General features: G+C 37.3%; 2 protein-coding genes across 3 annotated transcripts in view; one reads left to right on the top strand and one right to left on the bottom strand.

Moving 5' to 3' along the window:
- Positions 1-1475: 1475 nt before the first annotated feature.
- TARS3 (threonyl-tRNA synthetase 3) lies at positions 1476-16012 on the bottom strand. The gene is made up of 19 exons (XM_057398814.1): positions 15745-16012; positions 15089-15175; positions 14120-14310; positions 13463-13586; positions 12238-12359; positions 11344-11461; positions 10659-10723; positions 10341-10419; positions 9259-9405; positions 7727-7825; positions 7233-7399; positions 6548-6710; positions 5532-5669; positions 5007-5084; positions 4807-4907; positions 3541-3645; positions 2657-2729; positions 1812-1926; positions 1476-1689 (listed from the first exon to the last, which is right to left on the bottom strand). Exons 1-19 carry the CDS (start codon positions 15994-15996, stop codon positions 1541-1543), a joined length of 2373 nt encoding a protein of 790 aa, XP_057254797.1. The 5' UTR covers positions 15997-16012; the 3' UTR covers positions 1476-1540.
- A 1637-nt stretch (positions 16013-17649) lies between these two features.
- TJP1 (tight junction protein 1) overlaps positions 17650-22262 on the top strand; it is a 195340-nt gene continuing 190727 nt past the window's right edge. Inside the window, exons 1-2 of one of the 2 annotated variants that reach the window (XM_057398917.1) lie at positions 17650-18864; positions 21587-21737. In XM_057398917.1, coding sequence (XP_057254900.1) covers positions 18447-18864; positions 21587-21737 — 569 coding nt within the window. In that variant the 5' untranslated portion in view covers positions 17650-18446. The remainder of the gene's footprint in view (positions 18865-21586; positions 21738-22262) is intronic. The other variant, XM_057398925.1, reaches the window with a different exon arrangement.

Below are 22262 nucleotides of genomic sequence, written 5' to 3' on the forward strand. Positions count from 1 at the left end.
ACCAGCGCCTGCGGGATGCTATCGATGGCGGACTCGTTTTATCCCTGAGACTGCTGCTTTCCTCGCGCTGCTGAGCCCCGTCTCTCTACCTATTGCTCCCTGTAGAAAAATCTTACATTATTTTCATGGATTTATATCCCTCCGTGACCCTCTTTTTGCCGCAGGTCATCCAAACAATGTCGCAAAACATAAAAGGCTAACAATGCATGCTAAAATCCTAGGTTTTATTTGCAAAACCTAGAAGTTTACTGGGGGGAAAAAAAACAAACTAAAAACCAAACCAAACATGGGGTTTCTACATTCTGAATAAATCAAATATTGCATATAAAATATATTATTAAATATAAACATGAATTAGTCTCCACAGCCCACCTTAATTCTGTGAAGTGGAACAGAACAGGGCCCTGGCACTTGCTGCTCTAATTTTTTCTTCTCCTTTAACAAGAAGGGGAAATGCAGTGGGTAAAAACAGGTACTCAAGCAACCTAATACAAAAATAGGCTGATTGACCACACATCTCTACACCCATCACGCAAGTAAAGCACTAGATTTTTATTTATATAACACTTATGTGCTGTGTAGCATTTTCTGCTTCATTTCAGTGATATTAAATCACAACAGCTACAGCTGCATAGCTTGGATAACTGAGTAATGTATTTAACATTATCTATGCATTGTAAGTAAAAAAGGCATATAAAAGCAAAAAAGTCATGAAAACTTACCTAAAAAAAAAAAACAACCTGATTCTATTGCCTGCAAGAGTAACTTCAAAATAATTTCTAAGCATGAAGAAGTCAGATAAATATGGCCACTGTAAATTCAAACATGCTGTGTTTTAAAATTGTCATCTGCCCTGTTTCAGTGGTTTCAGTGTCCCAAACAAATACAGCAAAAAATTACAGAGTTTTTTCAAAGGTTTGCTTGTTCTAGAAAAAAAAACGTATCAACAGCAAACACCGGAAAAAATAAAACACTCCACACACACAGATAGGGTGGGTAATTCAACTTCATTCTTGGTAATCACCTTTACAAGAACCAAGTATCAGACCAACTCAATCAGCACCTTGTACCACTTATACTTCCAATTGACACTCATGTACTTGCAGCCTGTGAACAAGCCGTTTCCCCTGCCACTCCTTCACAAATAAATTTGATATAATCTGGAGTTAGAAAAAAAAAAATAAACCAAGATGCTCCTCCTGCATCTGCCAAGCTTTGGATTCCAGGTCACATCAGCAGTCACAGCAGCAGCCAGTACAGCTCCCTGCCTCCCATTCCTCATGATTTATTTCCATAGCAAACCCTACGCACTTTAGCAGAGGTGTAGGACTTTTAGAATAAGCGTTCTGCAAGTTGCACAGATTGGAATCCCATGCAACTGTTAAAGGATTTGGCAGTTCCATCTGTCCTCTCATGCTGTTCCTATAGCACCAACATTGCTACGTGTGTCTATTTTGCATATCCATTAAACTGCTGTACAGGAAGGAAAGAAATACCATTTCACATGAGCAGCTAATAATTATTTTTCCTAATGGCAAGATCAGAATTCTTCTTCTGCATATGGAATACGTGAACTCTTTAATTTCTTGAGTTTTTCAATAGCAGAAGATACTGAAATTTCTCCATGAACTTTGTTGTCTCTTGTTCGCACGTTGACAGCATTATTTGCTTTCTCCTTCTCTCCAACCACTGCAAGACATAGCACAAACAATATAAAACTGACTACCTACATTACAAAACAAGAGTCTAGACAAACTCTGTGCCTGACATTAAAATTTAAATGATACTCAGAAATGTGATGCTGCAATTACCCAAGATAAAGTTATACTGGGCCAGCTGTGCATTTCTAATTTTCTTGTTTAATGTGCAACTTTGATCTAGATCCACATCGGACATAAATCCTGCTTTAAAAAATTTGCTGCAAACCTAAAAAAAAAACAAAGAACAAACCACTCAATATTACAGTATATATTCTACAACATAAATTTATACGTGCTGTAATCCCTGATCTCTTCCAATAATTTGTGTATATGCATAATTTGCTCTTGTGAATCACTGTAAGTCCATTAAGTTATTGGCAGAAAACTGCACACACACTTGAGGGCTTAGCAGGACTCCAGTTAGATTACAATACAAGGTAACATCCATATCAAATACTTGATTTCCTCACACAGCTACACTGCGCAATGCCAGAAATGTTTCCTCACTGAGAAATAAGAAAGAAGAGAATGAACAAACCCACTTATGCTTGCATTAAAGGAAAAGCAGGAGAAAGGGGTAAACCCAACCATGGTCAAATATAATGTAGTCAACAGTATAAATGCTGGGAAATGGAAGAAATCAGCTCTGCCTCTACTTTAAGCAGATAATCCTGTAATGAAACAGTATACAAGGTTTGTCATCCAGAATGTTTTCTTCTGTAATAATTGCTCAAGTATGTAGATAGTTACAGAACCCAACACACTTGAAAGTTACATAACCCTATCTCAGGCTTATACAAATTTTAGACTACATGGAAAGATTTACACACACACCCCCCTTCCCCAATACGTCTCTGCAATTATTACAGCATTCACTCTTTTTTCTAGGACAAAGATTATTTGTCCTAGCTATTAAAAACTGCTTGCTACTATAAAAAGGAAGGCCCTACTCTCACCTGCTGTGCATATTCTTCGGAAGTAGGTCCCACAGGCACAACCATGACCTGCCGTGGAGACAGCCAGAACGGCCTGGCAAGCAGGACAAGAAAAATATGAAATAAATATGCATATTACATTTGCATTACTATCCAGTCACTTTCCTAACAACAATTTCTTTACTTTATAAAAGTATTTATGTTAGCTAAGGGTGTTGAAAAATAGGTTACCTTCCTCAAGTTCACATAAAAATAGTAAATATATTGATTCCAGTAAAACATACGCAGAACTTCTGTTTACTTCCCAGCTGCATTCACAGCTTCCAACAGAACTTGACTTTTTCATATGATTTCTAGGTTTTTTTATATAATTTTATAGTGAAACGTGAACAGTCATGTAGGTGGCTAAAAGCAAGTATTACCTTTTCCTTAATACTTTAAATACATTCACAAAGAAATACCTTCAGAGTTCATTCAAGATGAAATGACACATCTTACAACTTAAAAAAATATTTCACATATTAGGACTAATTCATGTCTGTGTTTGTGATCACTTTACACCTTTACATATGTCTAACACCTTCCCAGTACAATACCATTATGTTTAAGAAGAAAGGAACAAGAATAATGCAGTACACATATATTCAATTACAATTCTTATTTCTGCTTTACTGTATGTTTTTTCCTGCAACCTCATGAAACTGAATTTCTGTTAATGAGCTATCAATAAAAGGATGCCATGCAACTCAAACCATAAAATTCAACTTCTTTTCTTGTAATCTTACCTACTCATTTTGAGAAAATTCTAGGAATATTATTTTGCATTATAATATATGGGGCATAATGGAGGATCTCTATTCAATACATTGCTAAACACCTCTTAGAAGTGTATTTGTGCCACATACCATTTTCCTCCATAATTTTCTGCTAGAATAGCTATCATTCTCTCCACAGATCCCAAAATAGCTCTGTGAATAATCACTGGTCTTTTCTTATCATCACCATCCTTACTGAAAAAAGAATAAAGTTAAAAAACAAAAAATTCTCAGCTCACACAGAGATAATCCTACTAACATTTCTGATTCTACTTTTCATGGAAAGACAAAATACAGTAACTTTTACTTACACAAACTCTACTGGTTTTATTAAAAATATACTTTCAATTACCTGAGCTTTTAAAGGAATACCGAATAATCCAGTGACTTAAAATAACCATGCCTATAGCTAATGGCATCAGCAGAAACACCTAAGTTTAAAAAGACACTCAACTGACTCAGCTCCATCTGGGCATTTTAATATTTATGTTCTTGGTTCTTATTTTTCCGCTATGTCTTGCTTTTTTTTTGGTTGCACATGATTTTACCTGCTCCTACTATTGATGTATTTCCTTAAAATACAATCCTGTGATGAAAAAAAGCTGGCTGCTGTTCGTAACAGTATTATCACCTACCAAAGAGCTGGAACATCTAACGTACAAGATAGAGCCAAATCAAAAAAAACAACTATTCTTATTTTATCTTCCCCATCTAACTCTTTATAATAGGCAAAATCAAATCTATCAAGAAAAACAACCCAGAAAATGCGTGTTCAAGTCAACATGGTACTAAGATTAATTCACTCAGAGGATAAACATGCCTCTTCCTAGCTAGAATCAAAAGTGAGATTTTCATTAAAAACCGTTCACATTTGGTTTATGTTCCTCAAAGTTAACTTACTTTATCTGATCAAAAAGAATGGAGAACTTAATTACAAACATACTAGCTCCTTAAGACACATTTGAATTTCTAAGCAATGTCTTCAAAGGAGACACAGTGACTAGGCTCAAAGTGAAAACTGACTCAGCGAGTTTCCTTTAGCATTATATATGATCAGTTGTCTTCAGATCTGGCAGACAACACGGATCAGGAAATTTTCCTGCAATCAACAGCATTTACATTTAAAGTGACCTACCATTACACTGAGGAAGTACCTTCAATTTCATGACTGAGACCTCTACTAGCTAGGGATGTTCTCCCCCTCCTCATCAGGCTACTGCTGTACAGGCTCATCATTTGTTAAGTGAGCAACAAAGCATCAGTACATGTCAGTTAAAGGAGAATTAAAGAAACTAACCTTTTTTTGGGTTTAATTATTTCATTTCAAAGAGAAAGATATTTAACTTAACCACTCACCCAACATAAGTAAGATTAAATCGAATGGGTAGCTGGAAGTCAAGCTGGACAGTAGCACATTGATGGTACCTGCCAATAGCATCTTTGATTTTAATATCAATCTGTGAAACAAAATAACACAGTTACTACATATACTCTGCCTGCATTGTGTCTGTATTATTATCCATCTCAAAGTTGTATTAAAATGCTGATTCACCAACCTTAGGACCATAAAATGCTCCATCTCCTGGATTCAAACTCCATTGCTCTCCAAAATTATTCAAGCTGTTTTGAAGTTGCTAATCACAGAAAAAAAAAAAAAAAAGAGGAGTATAATTTATAAAAGGTATGGCAAGGCCTTTTATTGCCATAAGTCAAAGCATCTGCCTCTGAAATACAGAGGGAGTCAACATGCAACATGACTCCTGCTGGTCAAGAAATTACTCCTTTATAATAAATAATCCAGAAATAAAAGTAGTTCTTTGTACAAATGTGATTAATCAGAAAAAAAATAATAAAAATTAATCAGTTCAAGATAAGGGACTAAGTAAGAATCAGAAAGCTCTCATTTTATACAGAAACTTTGCATGTAATGTGACACTTTTCAATAAGCATTTCCAATAAGGACAACGCTTAGCACTTGATGTAAGCAATTTCACTTATTTTGCTATTCAACCTGAAAGAACTTAGTTAAATATCCATCTCTGCAAACAGAAATATTAAAGGTTTGGTTTTAAATGAATTACCTTTTCTGCATGATTCCAGATCTCTAACTCTCCTAGATAATTTTCTGGTCTTGTAGAAAGATGCAGTTGAAAGGTAAAACCAAAGACAGCATACACTGACTTCAAGAAATCAAGACAGCTCTTAATTTCTTCTTCAATCTCAAACATAAACAAAATATATTGATTTTTTTTAATTAAAAACATTATTGGATTTACTGAATTCCTCATCATCAGAATATGGGTCCATTAAACAAATAAAAACTAAAAAGAAAAAAAAAATCACACAAAACTACATCCTACAAACCCACATCTAGGCAGCGGGTGACGGGAGAACTGAGGTTGGGGTGGCTTAAAAGCATGGGAAGAAAAGTAATGCTCTTGTTAAGCCTGGGCTTCTGGAGCCAAACTGCATGAGTCAGACCTCACAAGTGCACATCAATTTAGTCACACAGTTCTACTAAAGTTATGGCATTATTAACGAAAAGTATTTATCCAGTATTACTACAGAAAACAAAATGTGGTCAACAACTTTTTCTCTTTGCATGGGGAGATGCAGAAAATTTTAGCTTTTGGGATTTAGGTGCCCCACATATTTTTCTAAAGGGACAATACCTATGCAGCAAATCTCACTATGCAATTCACAATCATATCATCTCTCAAATAACTTTGTTTTGATATAAAAATAAGTAACATAAGATTACGGCACTGCTATTTCAGAAACTTGTAACAGAAGTTTAACAGGCTACTGATTTCAGCAATTAGAACATTAGAAATATGGCTAAGATGAGTAAGAAGGAACCACCTAAACCTAGACAGAAACCAAAAAACCTCACAAAACGAACCATCAAAAGCAGCATTATGCTGCAAAGCAACACAATAGAAGAAGTTTAAGTAAAAATACTTTAGGGATTTTTTTCTTGTTTAATGATGGTTTGCACTGGGAGGGGAAAGGTTTGCAGTTTTTTTGATGACTGGTAAGGGGAGAGGGCTGCTTAGTTTTAGGGGATTGGTTTGGTTTGGGTTGTTTTTTTTTTTACCTGTTCTATTGTGCAAAAGATGTGAGCATCATCCTGTTGGAAGCGCCTTACACGAGTCAAGCCACTTAAAGTCCCAGAGAGTTCATTTCGATGAAGAACTCCAAAATCTGCAAGTCTAAGAGGCATTTCCCTCCACGATCGTGGACGATGGGCAAACATCAAGCTAGAAGGAAAACAAAAGAACCTTCCTTTTATCCTTCTCATAGAAGATTTAAGACAACACAAAAACTAAACCAAGATCAGCACATGCAGTAATTAATTTTAAAGTATGTATTCATTTAGGTTGTCTGCATCCTAAAAGGCAGGAAAACAGAGAAAGTGCAGCACTTGAAATGTATTGCTAAAGATCACCTAGAACAAACTCAAAAAGTATCAAGACTGGTTCATCTCTACCTTCATTTGCTATACCACAACTGATGCTTACCTCTACTGAACACAATTTGTGTTTGCTTAGTAGTACAGAATATTATTAACGTGCATAAACCTAGCTCACTTAGTGCAGACCTACTGAAAGATCCTCCTGCAAGAATTACATCTGGTCTTCTTTGGGATGCTGTCATGGCATCTCTTTGGATACACTAGTTCCTTAAGTAGTCTGTTGTAAACATACGTGGTAACATCATTTCACCTCAGCCCCACAAAAGATAAATGTAGTAAAGTAAGTTTTCCAGTTGAGGGTACAAACCAATGTCCTGGACAATTCATTGGTTTAAGGGCAAAAGTTTCCTTCTCAATCTCAAAAGAGAACATATTTTCACTGTAGTGTTGCCAGTGTCCTGAAGCTTCCCAGAGCTTACTGTTGAAGATGTTTGGAGATACAACTTCAGTAAAGTTACGCCTCCAATATTCATCCTATAAAACAAGTTTAACATTTAAAAGTTGATAGATATTTTGACAAGCAAAAGCCTTATTGTCTCTAATTGTGTTCTTATGATGGTGACTTACTGGGAAGGCTAAAGGACTCCTACACATGTAGGTTTTGCAAAACTGGAAAAAGCAGCTTTATTCTGCCATATTTTCAAAAAGTTTAGGTCCGTATAACCATAGTGAAAATCTGGTACATTTTTATATATAAAGACATTTCTCCTTCTGTGGATAATTCAGTTCTAAGAATGGCCTCCCACTTCAGATCAACAACTGATATTAAGCTTGTTAGGAGTTACATTAGTATATACTCACTCTTATGAAATCCACAAGTGTATTATAGAGAAAGGCACCTCTGGGAAGGAAAAAGCAGCTTCCAGGACTCAAATCATGGAAGAAGAAGAGTTCTTGTTCCTAGGTAAATTAAAACCAGAATGCTGTAACACCACTTCAGATGGAACTGGAGAACATGACTACTTCACACATCAACACTGTTCACAGAAATGAAATATTACAGCAGGAGGATGATTTCCAGGTTTACAAGTTCTCAACAACAGTAGCTAATTTATATCTAGTTCTTACTCTCAGAAGTCTGTAGTAACAGTGGAATTCCATTTGACACTGTGTAAATATACTTAAGAGTTTTCCTCAAAATCCTGAAGCCTTGACCAATCACAGTAACCAAAGCAATTAAGCATATAACTATCGCATCTGAAGGTTGACGGCTTAAGCTTGTGAGCAGGTCATTCTTTAATAGAATTGAGCCTCAAAACCAGCAGCTCAGCAGCGTGGCTGTGATACACCTTTAGAGAACCACAGCCTCGTCAGCATCTGTCCTGGCTTCAGCTGTACCAGTTATTTTTCTCCTTCTTAGCAGCTGGTGCAGTTCTGTGTTTTCAACTTTAGCCTGAGAACACTGCTGATAATACATTGATGCTTTCACTTGTTGCTAAGTAATGCTTACTTTGATCAAAGACTTTCTCCTTCCAATCCCTCCAGCAGCAGGGGGTGTAGGTAAAAGGTGGAGAGTGAGGGCTGCATGGTTCTGAGTTACTGGCTGGGCTTAAGCCACAACAGCATCATAGATACTGGATACATAAACACTACATAAACTGTTTGATTGATACTAGGCAATTTGGTTTTGAAAAGGCACAGAAGTAATCTTCTGCCAGCAAATAATGAGAAATTCATGTCTGCATCTTCTTGGCCAATGATGCAGACCTTCACACACAAGTTATTGAAATAATTGTTTCCTTGCTTTCACCTGTACTGTCCATTGTGCTTAAACACTCACAAAGCTGCTTTTCTCTTAAATACCCTCCCTGTAAATCCACCTTCTCTACAGAATCATAGCAAAGGTCACAACAATTAGGAGACCACATGCTAACAGAACAGATATTGGGTCATAATCCTTGTGTCAGTCCAAAGTCTTTCGACTTACACTCAAATAAGATTAACTCTGTTCATTTTAATCTAGTAGAGAAATACAGGAATGCTATCCATGACATCTCAAGTACTGCATGTACGAACACACAGCTATTACATTATTTATGCCTATAATAAAGAATGACAGAACCATACTATTTCCAATAATTTCTCACTTCTATGCAAAATATAGCAGTTTAGATAGGATCTGAAAAGATCCTACATAAAAATGTTCAAGACACACTTTCCTAAAGCAAGGGACTACCCCATAACTTCTTCCCACTGTAAACTTAACATCTGTATGCAAGTGACAAGTTGAGTTTATAGAATTAAATTTGGAAAAACAAACAAAGAAAAACAACAAAGAAGAATTAGTTCTATTACAGAAGCATAAAAGAGAAGTAGACCATGAAACACTGTACCTTTCCAATTTTCCTATGATCCCGGTTTCTGGCTTCTTCCTGGAATTTCTCCCATTCCTTCATCATTTTGTTATCAGGAAAAGATATTCCATATATTCTCTGCAGAGTTTCCATGTCAGATTTTCCTTCCCAGTACGTAGAGGAATTCTGATGCACAAACCCCATACCTTCAGTTACTCTTATATAATCTCAGGGAAAGGAGGAATAAACACTAATGCATTCAAATGTTGTGATTCCACCCCCCATCCCCAGCCTCTGTGGGAAAATAATTATATGCAGTCATCCATGATTTGCTGATAATACAAAGATTCTTGCACTGCCTTTTAGTCAGCATATTAAGACAAACTGAAGTGATTGGTGAAGTCATATTTTTATTATACTTAGGTACCTTGTTTTAAGTCATGGCATGTTTTATGATCTCTCATTATATCTTCAAAAAAAGCACAAATTGTTTATATTGAAAACATAATGCAGTAGGAAAACAGGAAAGATAAAATGAAACTAACTCAATGTGTCAGCTGAATGCTAGCTGTTTTCACAAACTAACACAGTCCCTGGAACTCAGAGTTCCATAAACTTCAGTTAGGAATCTGCAAAATCAACTATGATGAATGTTACCATGAGGTAGGACATTGTACTACTAAGGGTAGTGCTGGCTGGAGATACTAGCACAGTACTGACACATTAACTTATGCACTGCACTTGTCCCCTGTGCATAGTATAACTGGTTCCACACCGTATCTAGTTACTCCTAGTTTGAGTACTTTTGCAGTGCTCTTCATTATAGCCTAAGCATACACGATACTGTACCAATACTCCAGCAAAAAAAAAAAACATGCTATTAACTTTCAGTGATGTACTACTGTGATGGTCATTCCAAGGTCAGTAAACCTTGGAAGCAGATGAAAGCCTACTTGTACAATAGGAGCTGGGAAAGAAATGAAGGGCTATTTTCAGAATAAGCAAAGAAAACAATCCAAAGCATCCTAACATTATCACTTTAGGAGAAATAAATTCAGAAATAAATCAAAAACTGACCCATAGTTTACTTAAGTTTTAATGCACAGTTATTTTAAACCTACCTTAAGTATTTTAAGGGCCTTGATTTTTCCTGTGTGTCTCACATGTGGACCCCTGCAGAGATCAATCAGTGGACCACATCTATACACCAGAAGAAGAATGTTTATTTCAAAACACTTCAGCATTTTTAAATACATCACTAATGGCAAACAAGTTAATGCTTGACATATTCAAAGCCACTATTAAGTATATATTTGCAACACTGCAAATTCAAGGAAAAACACCACCAAAAAAAACCCACAAAAAATTATTCTCTCAATTTAAACAAAATATACCTAAGAACAGAAATATTTCATACCTTTTAATGTGATTTTCTTTACCTGTATATTGTAGTAGTTGCTGTGTTCACCTTCTCATGAAGGATACGACACTTAAACTTGTTATACTGTGTGGAGAAACATCAAAAGTCAGAAACATCAATAAAAGGTCTAATAAAATTGTATTTCAAATTTATATTTGAAAAACTATGTATTAATAATGCAAATGCAACAGTAAAAGATGTAACTAAAAATCACATGATCACATATACATAAGCAGAACTTCAACATCATTTTAGAAGAGTTAGAAAACAAGAGAGGAAAGAGACAAAAATACCATTTTCTTGAGGATGTGTTAAGCATCGTGATTATTACCCGATAGCCTCGAAGTATTCTGAAAGGCAATTACAACAAAGTACAGCGAGACTGGCAATATTCACTGTATAAAAGAGTCTTTCCTGACTTGTCTCTGCAAGTGAGCCTGAATGAATGTATGCCTTTAGCGTACTAATTTCTTGGTCATCTCGCTGAACTTGAGGTGTTTGTGTAGTAAGGAAAAGTTATTATTACTGCCTGTAAGCACCCCATACACTTGAGAGGGACATGAAGAGTGGGAAAAAGGATGATATTCTTTTTCTTTGTTTTACTAGACAGGTACTACTCTGATGAGTGAGTCACATGCCGTATTTTATGTAAGTTAATTCTAAAAGATCACTGTATCAGAATTATAGCCGCTCCAAAGACCCACCTTAAACATGTCTAAGAGGATCTCCTTTTTGACTTCCAGCCTTTCAAAAGGCTGCTTCTCTTTCATTATATTTTTACAGCGGTTCTCTAGCAGTGGGAATTCAGTACTAGATACACCTCTAAACAAAAAAGACATGGGCAAAGAAATATAAATTAGTTATTTTGATATTCCCATTTTTAAATGACCACTTTCTAGCGGTCTAATTTGAAACACATGGAATGTCTTGTTGTGATTTGTCACTGTATTCTTGTTTCTTACAATCAGCTGTGCTTTCAGACACTAAACTCAGAAATACAAATGGCATCACCATGAACAAACCCACTGCAATCACTCCCAGAACATTTAAATGCCTGGAAGATCTGCAACTCAAAGTTTACCTGATTTAGGAAAAAAAAAAATTAAAAAAAAGAAAAAGGCTCAACCCAGCTGCTGGACCTAGTTATCACTGATGCAGATTCAGTGCTCTCCCTGACAACACAAAGATAAACAAGTAAAAATCAGAACTGTGCACAGCGATTACAAAAGTGGTAAATGCCTATATGAGTTAAGTGTATACGTGCTATTTCTGCAAGTGACTGGCATCTGGAAACCAAACTCCCATGAGTCTTCACAGAAACTTGTCTCCTGTATCTCCTGGAACTTCAGACAGTTTACCTAAACACACCACATTTTTTACAGAACATTCAACAGCTGCAAGTCCTGCTGAACACTGCTCTTGAACTTAAGCATACACACACTCTCAATATGTATGTACACACAGATTAACCAGTCAATTTAAAACCATACTAGATATACAATTTTACTTTTAAAATGCAGAAACATGACTGAACAAAAACAGTTCTAGTACAGAGCTTCAATTCACAGTATTAAAGTATAAAATTAAAGAAATTTTACCTATCTTCAATATACATGTCATAATAAAATCCATTCTCAATTGGTGGTCCATAGCATAAGCAGCCCCCAAAATAATCTTCCATGGCCTCTCCAAGAATATGAGCACTTGAATGCCAATAAACCTGCAAATAAAGTCAGATGAGCAAGCGATGGGATCACTGACATTGTGTAACTAAAAAGGAAAAAGAAAAAAAGAGGGGTGTATCTGCAGATGGGTTATACACTGGAATCAATGTTTTCTGAATTCTGAGAGAGTGTAACCACTTTCTGTTTTCATTTTGAAGTGTGTTAAATGGCTAATATAATAGCAAATGTAGCAATAAAGACCCACTGTATTTCAGCCTGAAAGATGATTATATCTCGGCACAATTCTGTCACCTTAGTACTTGTTGTACCTTGGTCATTTATTAGTTAGTTTCCAGCCAGTTAAAAGCCTATGCAGCACTAACCACATCTAAAGCAATGTAGCCGATTAGTTACCATTGCTCAAATACAGTACATTTATTAATTGGACTGTAAAGCACACTACCTGAAATATCAGGAGAGGGGAACTGACAACCCAGTAGATCAATACCAGTCTTATGTCCTAAGTCACTTTGTAGTCACTGTTACAAGAGAAAGCCTTTACAGTCTCCTGAAATGCCTCAAACAAGCTTGATAACATGAATAATTCTATGATAAAATTAAGTCTAATCCTAGTGTGTAAACACAGGTTTAAGACTGAATCTATTAAAAAAACCCAAACTTGGCTGTGTCACAAAGTATCTTCATAGTTTAATTAACTAAAATATGCTTGCAGAAGTTTCTAATGAACAGTGCTAGGACAAGGAGGTGCACATTTCACTTATGACTCAACTCTGATCCTGGAAAATTTTTAAAAACCTGTAAGACAGCCTCACTGGTTCTTTCAGTGTCTGATCTTCAAACACAGTGAGTCAAACCATAGAACATTTCTTAGAATACATCAGACTATTTCAAGTTAGGATACAAATAAAGAAATTCACTATGGATCTTGTTTGAGAAGTAACTTTTTTATGTAAAAGGGAAGAAAAGAGCACCAAGATTTTACTCACTTACAGACTGTAGGTACTTAGTATCTGATCTTTGTCAAATCATGACAAATAGATTACTTGAATAGTTTGGCGATTTTTTTTTATTATTTTTAATTCAGGATTTAAAAATAATGCTGCAATCAATTTCACCCTTCAATCAAGTGTTTACTCACAGCTTTTGCTTCTTCATTATCAAACATAAGCAGCTCCAGAGTACAATCTCCCTCCAGTGGACGATCCAGGTCCCACAGTTCACCGTTCACTTTCGCTATGACTGCGTCTGCAGCCAACGCTTGACTAAAAACCACAAATCACACAAGACCAAACATTTAGATTCAGATTTGCAAAAGCACTTAGTTTTCTAAACCCCGTGATATCCCACTCACGCTCAATAGCATCTAAAGACCTTGGATTTTTGTTTCTGTGGTCTTCCTACTTTTACGGTATAGACCCTTACAGTCTGAAAGTTTCATTCAGCAGTTTTCAGTCCTGGAAGAAAAACTAACAACAGTTTCTACTATTATCTGGTAACTCACAAAAATGACAGATGTCTATACTCATTCCTAGCAGTGTCACTGATTGTTACATTTTTTAATTGGAAATGAGCATTACGACCCCAGCACAGAACTTCAAGTATCACTCAGATCAAGGACTTCATCCAGCTGCTTCTTCTGCATTAAGATGAAGTTTCAATGCTTTCCAAATAAGCCAGCTTAACGGACTCACCATCCACTGACCATGGCATATATATTTTATACAACACAGTAGAAACAACTGATTGTAACAGATGTATCACTGCAAAAGTGCAGCTCCTTGAATCTGCAGGTTACCTAGTTCCTACAGCTAATTGATATGGTGTGGTTTTCCAGGATTCCCCTTCAGCCACCTTTCCATCTGTCAGAGTAATTTTGATAGGTTTGCTTTGGTTGGCCACTCTGTAAGCTAGCAAAGCATCATGTTCTTTTTTCAGTGCTTCGTAAAGCTTCAGTCTGTCTTCTATGAAGCTTGGCTCACGCTGTAGCTGTAACAAATAAATTAAATCATACATATATGTAGCTGTGAAAGAAATAGAAGACAACTATTCAGTGTTCATTCATCCCTAGAGGTTCCAACTGAGACCAGATTTAACTGTACCAGAATTTACACTACTATGCAGTAAAGCATTTTGTAAATAATTATACACAGGATAGTCCCCTCCAACTTGCTATTTTATAATGGCTTTCCAATTCTCCACTGCACCTTCAGCAATCTGGGTCTAAATGGCTTTGTGAGTTTGACTTTGGAAAGCAGCCTGTATTCCTGCCCCAGAACTTGTATTTGGCTGACATTCCTGAGAAATTTGGGTAACTCCAACAAGCCCTCACTTCTGCCAGTTCATTCAAAGCATCAGATTCCAGTAAGATAGTCGATGGGAAGTTTCCTTTAGTCTGGCATCAGGCTAATTATTAAGATCTATTGAACTACAGCTAGTGTTGCCACCATCTGCCTTCAATTATCATGAACACTGTCTACCTATTCATGAGCTGCCACTCTCTTCAGGAACCACAGTACCCTGACCCTTATTTCTCAATAGCCCAAATCATTTTATGACATAATAAGTAGAGATATAAGAACGTATAAGTAAGTCCACTAATTACATGCAAGATGAAGCTCTTTTTTTTTCTATATGCATACTATAGCAAGCCTTCTTCCCAAAATCTGAGATTTCAAAATATAGCAAAGTATTTCAGATTTCAGCACTTTTTGCTGAACCCAGCCAAACAACAGTTGCTCTTCTGTTATGCGGTATAATCACTTACATCATTCTGATGTAGGTTCACAGCTTCTTTTTTCTTTTCCTCTTTATTTTGAGTCACCACAAGAGTTGGACTTGCACTGGAGACTTTCTGAAAACAGTTATAATATTAAGCATACCCCTGTATCGTTAATACTTTACCCAGAAACAAACCAGTAAGTGCAATATTGGGCTAAAAAGGCAATTACAAGCAAGATGTGCCCTTTATACAGATGAAAGACTTCTCACAACACATCTGAACTGCACCCTTCTGATGTTCAGCAGGAATGGCAATGCTGCTCATCAAGCAGCATCTTCCCAACACAATTTCCACAATTTTACTACTACAGCCACCGCTGGCCAACTCTTCCCAGTGAGACCCTGGGCGATTAAAACAGCCTAGCGAGTCACAAGCACAAGTTTCGGTGGTCTGACGAAATGACACCACCTCTGCGCAAAGGCAGGGCTACTGGGAGCAGCACTGCTGAGCGCCCCGGGCACAGGAGGAGAGCAGAGACACGAGGCAGACCTGCGACCGCCGTGGGCTCGGGCTTGGACCCCCGCTCCCCGCAGAGGCCTGGCCATCCCCAGAGCGATGCGGGCGCTCGCCCCCGCCAGGCCGCCACCCTCCCCGGCAGGTCCCGAGGAGGGCCCCGCGGGTGTCCGCACCCCGGTTGCTACCTCGCCACCGGCCGGGGGCTCCGTCGGCGCTGCCCTGCCCAGCTCGGCCGCCAGACTGCGGCGCAGGTGCAAGAGGCGGTAGCGCAGCTTCTCGTTCTCGGCCCTCAGCCGCTGCAGTTCGGGGCTGCAGGTCGCGGGACAGCCCGGCGCCTCCTGCCCCTTCAGCTGGTCGACCTCCGCCGTCAACCAGAGCAGCTCCTGCTCCTGCCGCGACAGGCGCAGAGACACCACCTCAGCAGCCGCGCCCGCCATCTTCCCGCCGCAGCAGCGCACTCGCCCCGCCCCTCTACGGCTGAACGCTACGGCTGAACGTCCGGAACTGTCCGCGCACGGGCACGGTGGGACTCGGGAGGCTTGGGGAGGGCTGTGGGCGGTGTCGGTGTGCCTGCCTGCCTCTGATCGGGCACATACCGTCTTGTAGCTCTCTCTGCTGTGGTGCTCGTGACGGCTGAGCAGCTGGGAAGTGTCAGCATTCACAACTCGTGCATGAGTTGTTTTTTCAGTTTGCATTTTCCATTTGAACCAATTCTTTGCTCTTTTTCTGAAGAGATGCAACTTGGCAACACCTACGTCTGTCACTTTACTATAGGTCTCTCTTGTTTGAGGATGGACTGTCATGGGCAGAACTGCCATGAACATACACAAAAATAGGACATACTCTATAGCTTCCTTTAAAAAAATCATTATTAATCTGACATCGTGTAGAATTTATTACTCCATTTAGGACACTGATGACAATCTGTTATCAGAACAATAAAAACCCCCATAGGCCTAGTTTTGAGTTTAAACTCTCAGAAATGAATTCAGGTTACATCCTCTCATCTTTGGGCACTGTCTTACAAGCCCCAAACCTGTAATTTTGGCCTTGCTGTAGCATTTACTGAAGTAGTGGAAAAACTTGCCATCAGAAGTTAGAGTGACTGAGAAGGCATCAGATGCTGTCTAACTTGTGTGGAGTTCTAGGCTTTAACGCGATCTTTTACCTTCTGAGAAATTAGTAGAACGCAGTTTGGGGGGTGGGGAAGAAGGCATGAGGTTTGATTGGAAATATAGAAAGAATGGGGGAGGGAGTATTTGTACTGCCCCTGTGGAAGTTCAAAAATCAAAGCGAATCTTTGGAATCAGGCTTATAAAGGAGTCTTTACATTTAAAGCTTGCCTGGATGTGCTAGGCCTTTCATATAGGTTGGCTCCTTTCTCTGCCTACTGCATATTACCCTTGTTTAGCTGAGCTACCTGACTAATAGTTAGGATATATAGCAGATGCCTTTCACAGGCTATCTTCCCCCAAGGTCATCTTTCATGTGGTGTGTGATGCCTTGCAATACACTGGTAGCTCTACCTGAGTAGATTGAAGACTATTACAGAAGAAGCACAAGAATCTCACCACTATGGTCAATAAGCCATAACATTTTAAACTGGGACCACTAATGTGGCTTAAAATAACAAATAATTCCACTCGTCCTTACTCCAGATACTGTGTTACATACAAGGCTTATTATATCTAAAATAGCCCCAAGGTGACGGGCAATGCTTCCAGTTCTGTGAAGCCTGGCTAGTTAATTGTTCAGATGATGTTATACACAATAAAATACCTAAATTATTATATGGCAAATGGTTAACTTAATGCTGACTAACGAATACTTGAAAGTTCAGAAACAGAAGCAGCCTGATAGGAGGATACAGTGCTTGCATGCTAAGATCATAAGGACTGAAAATATGATAAAACTTGTTTTCCTAAAAGCTTGTCAAAATATTTTTTTGCTGCATAAAAGGTAAAGTACCCTTAAGAAAACTGCAGATGAAGCCACACGAGTGAGACCATGGATGCTTTAGAAGTAATTAAAATAGAAGAAATAGACTAAGAAACAGGAGAAGGAGAAGAAGGAGGCAGGAAGTACTTATACCTTTTCTATACAGGGAATTTATTTTGACATAAAATATGAAAACAAGACCAAAAAGGTCCCTGTATTAAGTAGCATTTGCATAAGGGAGGTTATGTAATGTGTGATCCTCAATGAATGATCATGAGTGGCAGAACACCTCCACTAGGATTCCAGTAATCTCCACTGTTAAACCTGGTTCATGAAATGGACGCTATATGGTCGTTTATTTTGCTTGGACACATCTTAAAGATCCAGATATGCAAAAATGTGGCATATTTATCTTCACAAAAAAAAGGTCTTATTCTGTAACCTTTTATTTACCTTTTGCATATAGGATTACAAAATATTTCTAGAAATGTGCTTTCTGAATGTATAAATCCATTGCATTGTAAAGCAAATATTTTATGAAAGAATAAGAAGTGGAGGAGATTTAGACTGTGGTTTGGGTATGGCCTCTGAGGAATACAAAATTAAAGTGTACAGATGACTCTTCATCTTATATTGTGTACCAGCTTGTACAGATTATTCCAGTTTGATCAGCTGTCTTGTTGAATGAATTATTTTTTGCAAAGGGATATCTTTGAGGAGCAGTTACAGAATTAAAAAGTAACAGTAACTAAGCAATTCTTAGTCTCATCATTACGGTTCAGAAGCTGTTAACAGTTGTAAAGGGCTAATTAGTGTAATGTAATCCTCTTAGGAGTCTGCAGGCATTGAGCTAGATTTCTTTGTAATTTGTGTGTAGGCCTTCTTTATTCCATTAGAATTACAATAATTACAGACAGCAGTATGTATTTGCATTCTATCCATCTACATTATGTTTACTTTGCATACTGACTACTGCACAATAAATGCAGAAGTAGAATTTTATGTTTTCTTTTTCAATATAAAAATGTTTGGAAGAACAGCCAAATCTTGGTTTTGTAACTGTATAAAATCTATGAAAAGAGAAAATGAAAACAGGAGTAAGTGGCTTTCTGAAATCCCAAGCAAACAGAGAGAGAAAATACTGGATGAGCTGGATGTGAACAAAGTGCTGTCATATTTGGTTTACAAGAGAGTCTTTTCCTTGGAGGAATACAAAGACATTTGGTCTCAGGAAAGCTACAAGAAGAGAACGGAATATTTTTTAGATAAACTCTCTTTAAAAGGCCCAAGTGCTTTCTCTGCTTTTTGTTCCATTTTGGAGGAGGTCTGTCCTAACTTGCTGACATGCTTTCTCCTTGGTTATGAAGGTAAGGTCACTGCTCTGAAATGCTTAAGTATATATTGGTAATGTCTTGGAATCCTTTGACACTAATAGTTATTTGCTATAATTAGTGTTTACTTTCTCTCTTTCACTAAACAAGAGAGAGTTATTTGCTGTCTTTATGGTTCTTTGTTATGGAAAAGAAAATAATGGGAAGCAAAATTCGTTAAACAAATATATATTATTGTCATACTTTAAATGTTTAAACTGGTAGCAAAATACTGTTTTATTAACATTGCTGCTACTAACGAGTAAGAGATAGGATAAAGAAAAGGATTCCTAAGTACTACTGATAATGCTTAGCTCAGAAATGTGACACCGATCTTTTACTTTCCCCCCCATTTTTGAAATATTTAAAAATAGATTGAGGAGTTCTATAGGCACAGTGTCTCGGTAATTGATCCCTTTCACAGTCTTCTTGTAAGTCACATAATTTACTATACCTATCTGTAAACAACTGCATGAAAAGGATTGCATTACTAAATAACAATACAATTACAGTAAATCAGAATGTTATTTGGACATTAGGCACTGTTCATACTTAAGAAATAATGTTTTACTAGATATTAGAAAATACAATGTGAAAAAATTGTGCAGAGTGTTTACAATTATATTGTAGTGACCTATTTTTACTATTTGTTATATTCCAAATTTGAGTCTTTCAAGTGAGCTAGAGTTTTCTTAGCAACGACAACTGCAAGGTTGTTATATACAGAATGTCCTGTTAGAATTTAATCAGAATAGTCATGTCTCTGACCAATCCGTTAAGTAACAGGTTTAGGCACCTTAGTATTACAACTATGCACACAAAGAAATCTGTGAGGCTGAGTATTGTAAGGATTTTAATAAATTAAACAATTAAAATCTAAACCCATGTTTACCTTAAAAATGTATGCAGTCTGTGCCCTCTCTTGAAAACCCCGTTACTTTTAACTGACAGTTAGAGATCCAATTACTTGAGAAGGCAACAGATATTTTACCATAATCTACTTATAAACAGCTGCCCATTTAGTGTATCTTTTTATGATCCATTTACAGTATGGTTTTATGGCACAAGAAAATCAAAGGAGGTCCACAAATGTTGTTGGGGTTTTTAATACATGTATAATGTACTTCATGGACAACCACATTATGAAAAGTCTACTTAGGGCCTCTTTACCCTATCATATTTTAAAAAGAGCATACAAATACAAATCCAACTGATTATAATTACATTATAAAGCAAGATCTTTCGGAATACACATTTTGGAATAAAGTTTGGGCTTCCTCTGAATTCCTTGCAGAGACAGCACAGGCAGATATTTTGTTCTATAGCACCTAACGTTTCATGCAGAGGCCTGTCACAGAACAGATTTAAATCCTTAAATGGTGGGTACAAGGTTTTGGGGGTTGTACTGTTATAAAGGGTGATGGCCTTGGCTGTTGGGTCAAATCAAGGACTCTGTCTCCCTGACAACATCATAGTAGATACAGAGAAAAAAGGAGAAAGCCAATGCTGCATATTTCCAAAAGAGTGAAAGATGCTGTTTGAACAGTGTCCCCAATCCATTCTGTCTGTCTGTGGCTTGTGTAGGCAGAAAATTGCCTTGGGCTGCGTTAGCTCAGCCACTATTAAAATCTTTCCTCCTTCCCCTCCCCCAGTAGCATATATCAAATGGGCAAAGCTAGTTTTAGAATTTGTTATTGCTAACAATAGCATATTGGATAGCAGGCAAAGAAAAACATATGCTATATATTCACAATAATTCACTGCCATAATCTGTTTAAATTCACGCATGCATGTTTTGCAAATTCAATTAAATGGATTATGTATTGTGGATTTTCATGCATTTCAGATTTTTATAGATTGATTTTGATAAACCCTGTTACAAGGTACACAGAAAGGTAGGATGAAAAAGAGAATTGTTCATTTGTTCAGTTTTCTGTTATTTTTTTCTCTACCCTATAAAAGCAATTGATAGGACAAAAGAATCACAATGGAATGCTGTCTAGATGCTTGATGAGAAGTTGCTATGCCTGTGCTATGTGGCTTCAACAGACCACCTAACAGCAGTTTTGTGCCATCCTGTTCACTGTACTTGTTAAACAGACTCTTTCTGGCAGGCTAACTGAGCATACAGAATAGAATCAATCCCCGTTATTGATCAACTGTATATACAGCAGGGTCCACTTTCTGTTTTCTGGACCTGCCTGTTTTGGCAGATGTTTCCATTATCTTCATGCCCTACAGAAAGAACCATTTGACAGGTGCTGGCAATAAAGCATGACTCCAAGAGGTCACTTAGTCTCTGGACTAATGTAGTTCACTGCAAAAACTGTAAACTGTACTAGTGAAATAGGGCCAGAGAATGATGTACTGTCACTTGCACACAGTTGTTTTAATACTAGTTTGAACTCTTTTGTCATTTGATTGTTACTTGCCCATGTGAAAACAGTAAGAAATCAGTTCTTCAGTGGCCACAATTGGGGTTTATATGGAGTAAGAACTTCAGGTTTATTTCCAAAATTCCTAAAAATTGTCTAGCCACAAGTCTATTGGAAATATGAATATGGAAATAACTTTATCTATGAAAGGTGCAAAAGAAATTATGTTTATCTAAAATAGCCACTCATCCAAATGCAATATCACATTCAGAATTACATTAAACTGTTGGTGTTATTTTGAACTATGTATCAGGTGTTAGAGAAATTTCTTTATTGTTATCCAGACCATATGCATAGACGTTTCCCAGCATCATCAGAGCAAACAAAGCTGAGAGCTGTATCAGAGATGGAGCTGCACGAAACCTGTCAGATGAGTAACGAAGAAGGAAGCCCATCTGCTGAGGAACATCTGAATCGATCATTCAACAAATACAGGTTAAAATGATCAGTGTCATAATGTCCTTAATAATCGTAATATTTCCTGTTGCATAGTTTTGATCTGAGTGTATATACCACTGATGCTTTCAAGTTTTTAATTTGCATCTGATTTTACATATATTTTTTAAACTATGATTCTGTTTTGTATAATGAACACCTTTTGATACTTCTAAATGGAGGGATCTGTTCTTTACTACAGGTATTCAGTAATGATGTAGTGCATTGATGATACTGCAAGTTTTCAGTGTTCAAGGAAACACTGAATGAAAGTGTTGTAAGCACTGTACATGCTTAGAAGTGCATTTTACACATAAGCTTGCTTGGAATGTGAGGGACAACGTAAGTTAGTATCACAGTTCATGGTACTGAGGAAGACCTGTATAAGAACAGCATGTAACCTGAAGCATGCTGGGATTCTGGGATTGAAGTCCCTGATTCAGAGATTTGAACATAAAAAGAGGACAGACACAAACAAAATTTTTTAAAGTCCTAAATTGCTGCATTTTCTGTAGATAGTATTCA

Source organism: Pezoporus wallicus, unplaced genomic scaffold (assembly GCF_028554395.1).
Source record: "Pezoporus wallicus isolate ANWC-B61680 ecotype Strahan unplaced genomic scaffold, APGP_CSIRO_Pwel_v1 contig_3952, whole genome shotgun sequence".
Taxonomy (NCBI): Eukaryota; Metazoa; Chordata; class Aves; order Psittaciformes; family Psittacidae; genus Pezoporus; species Pezoporus wallicus.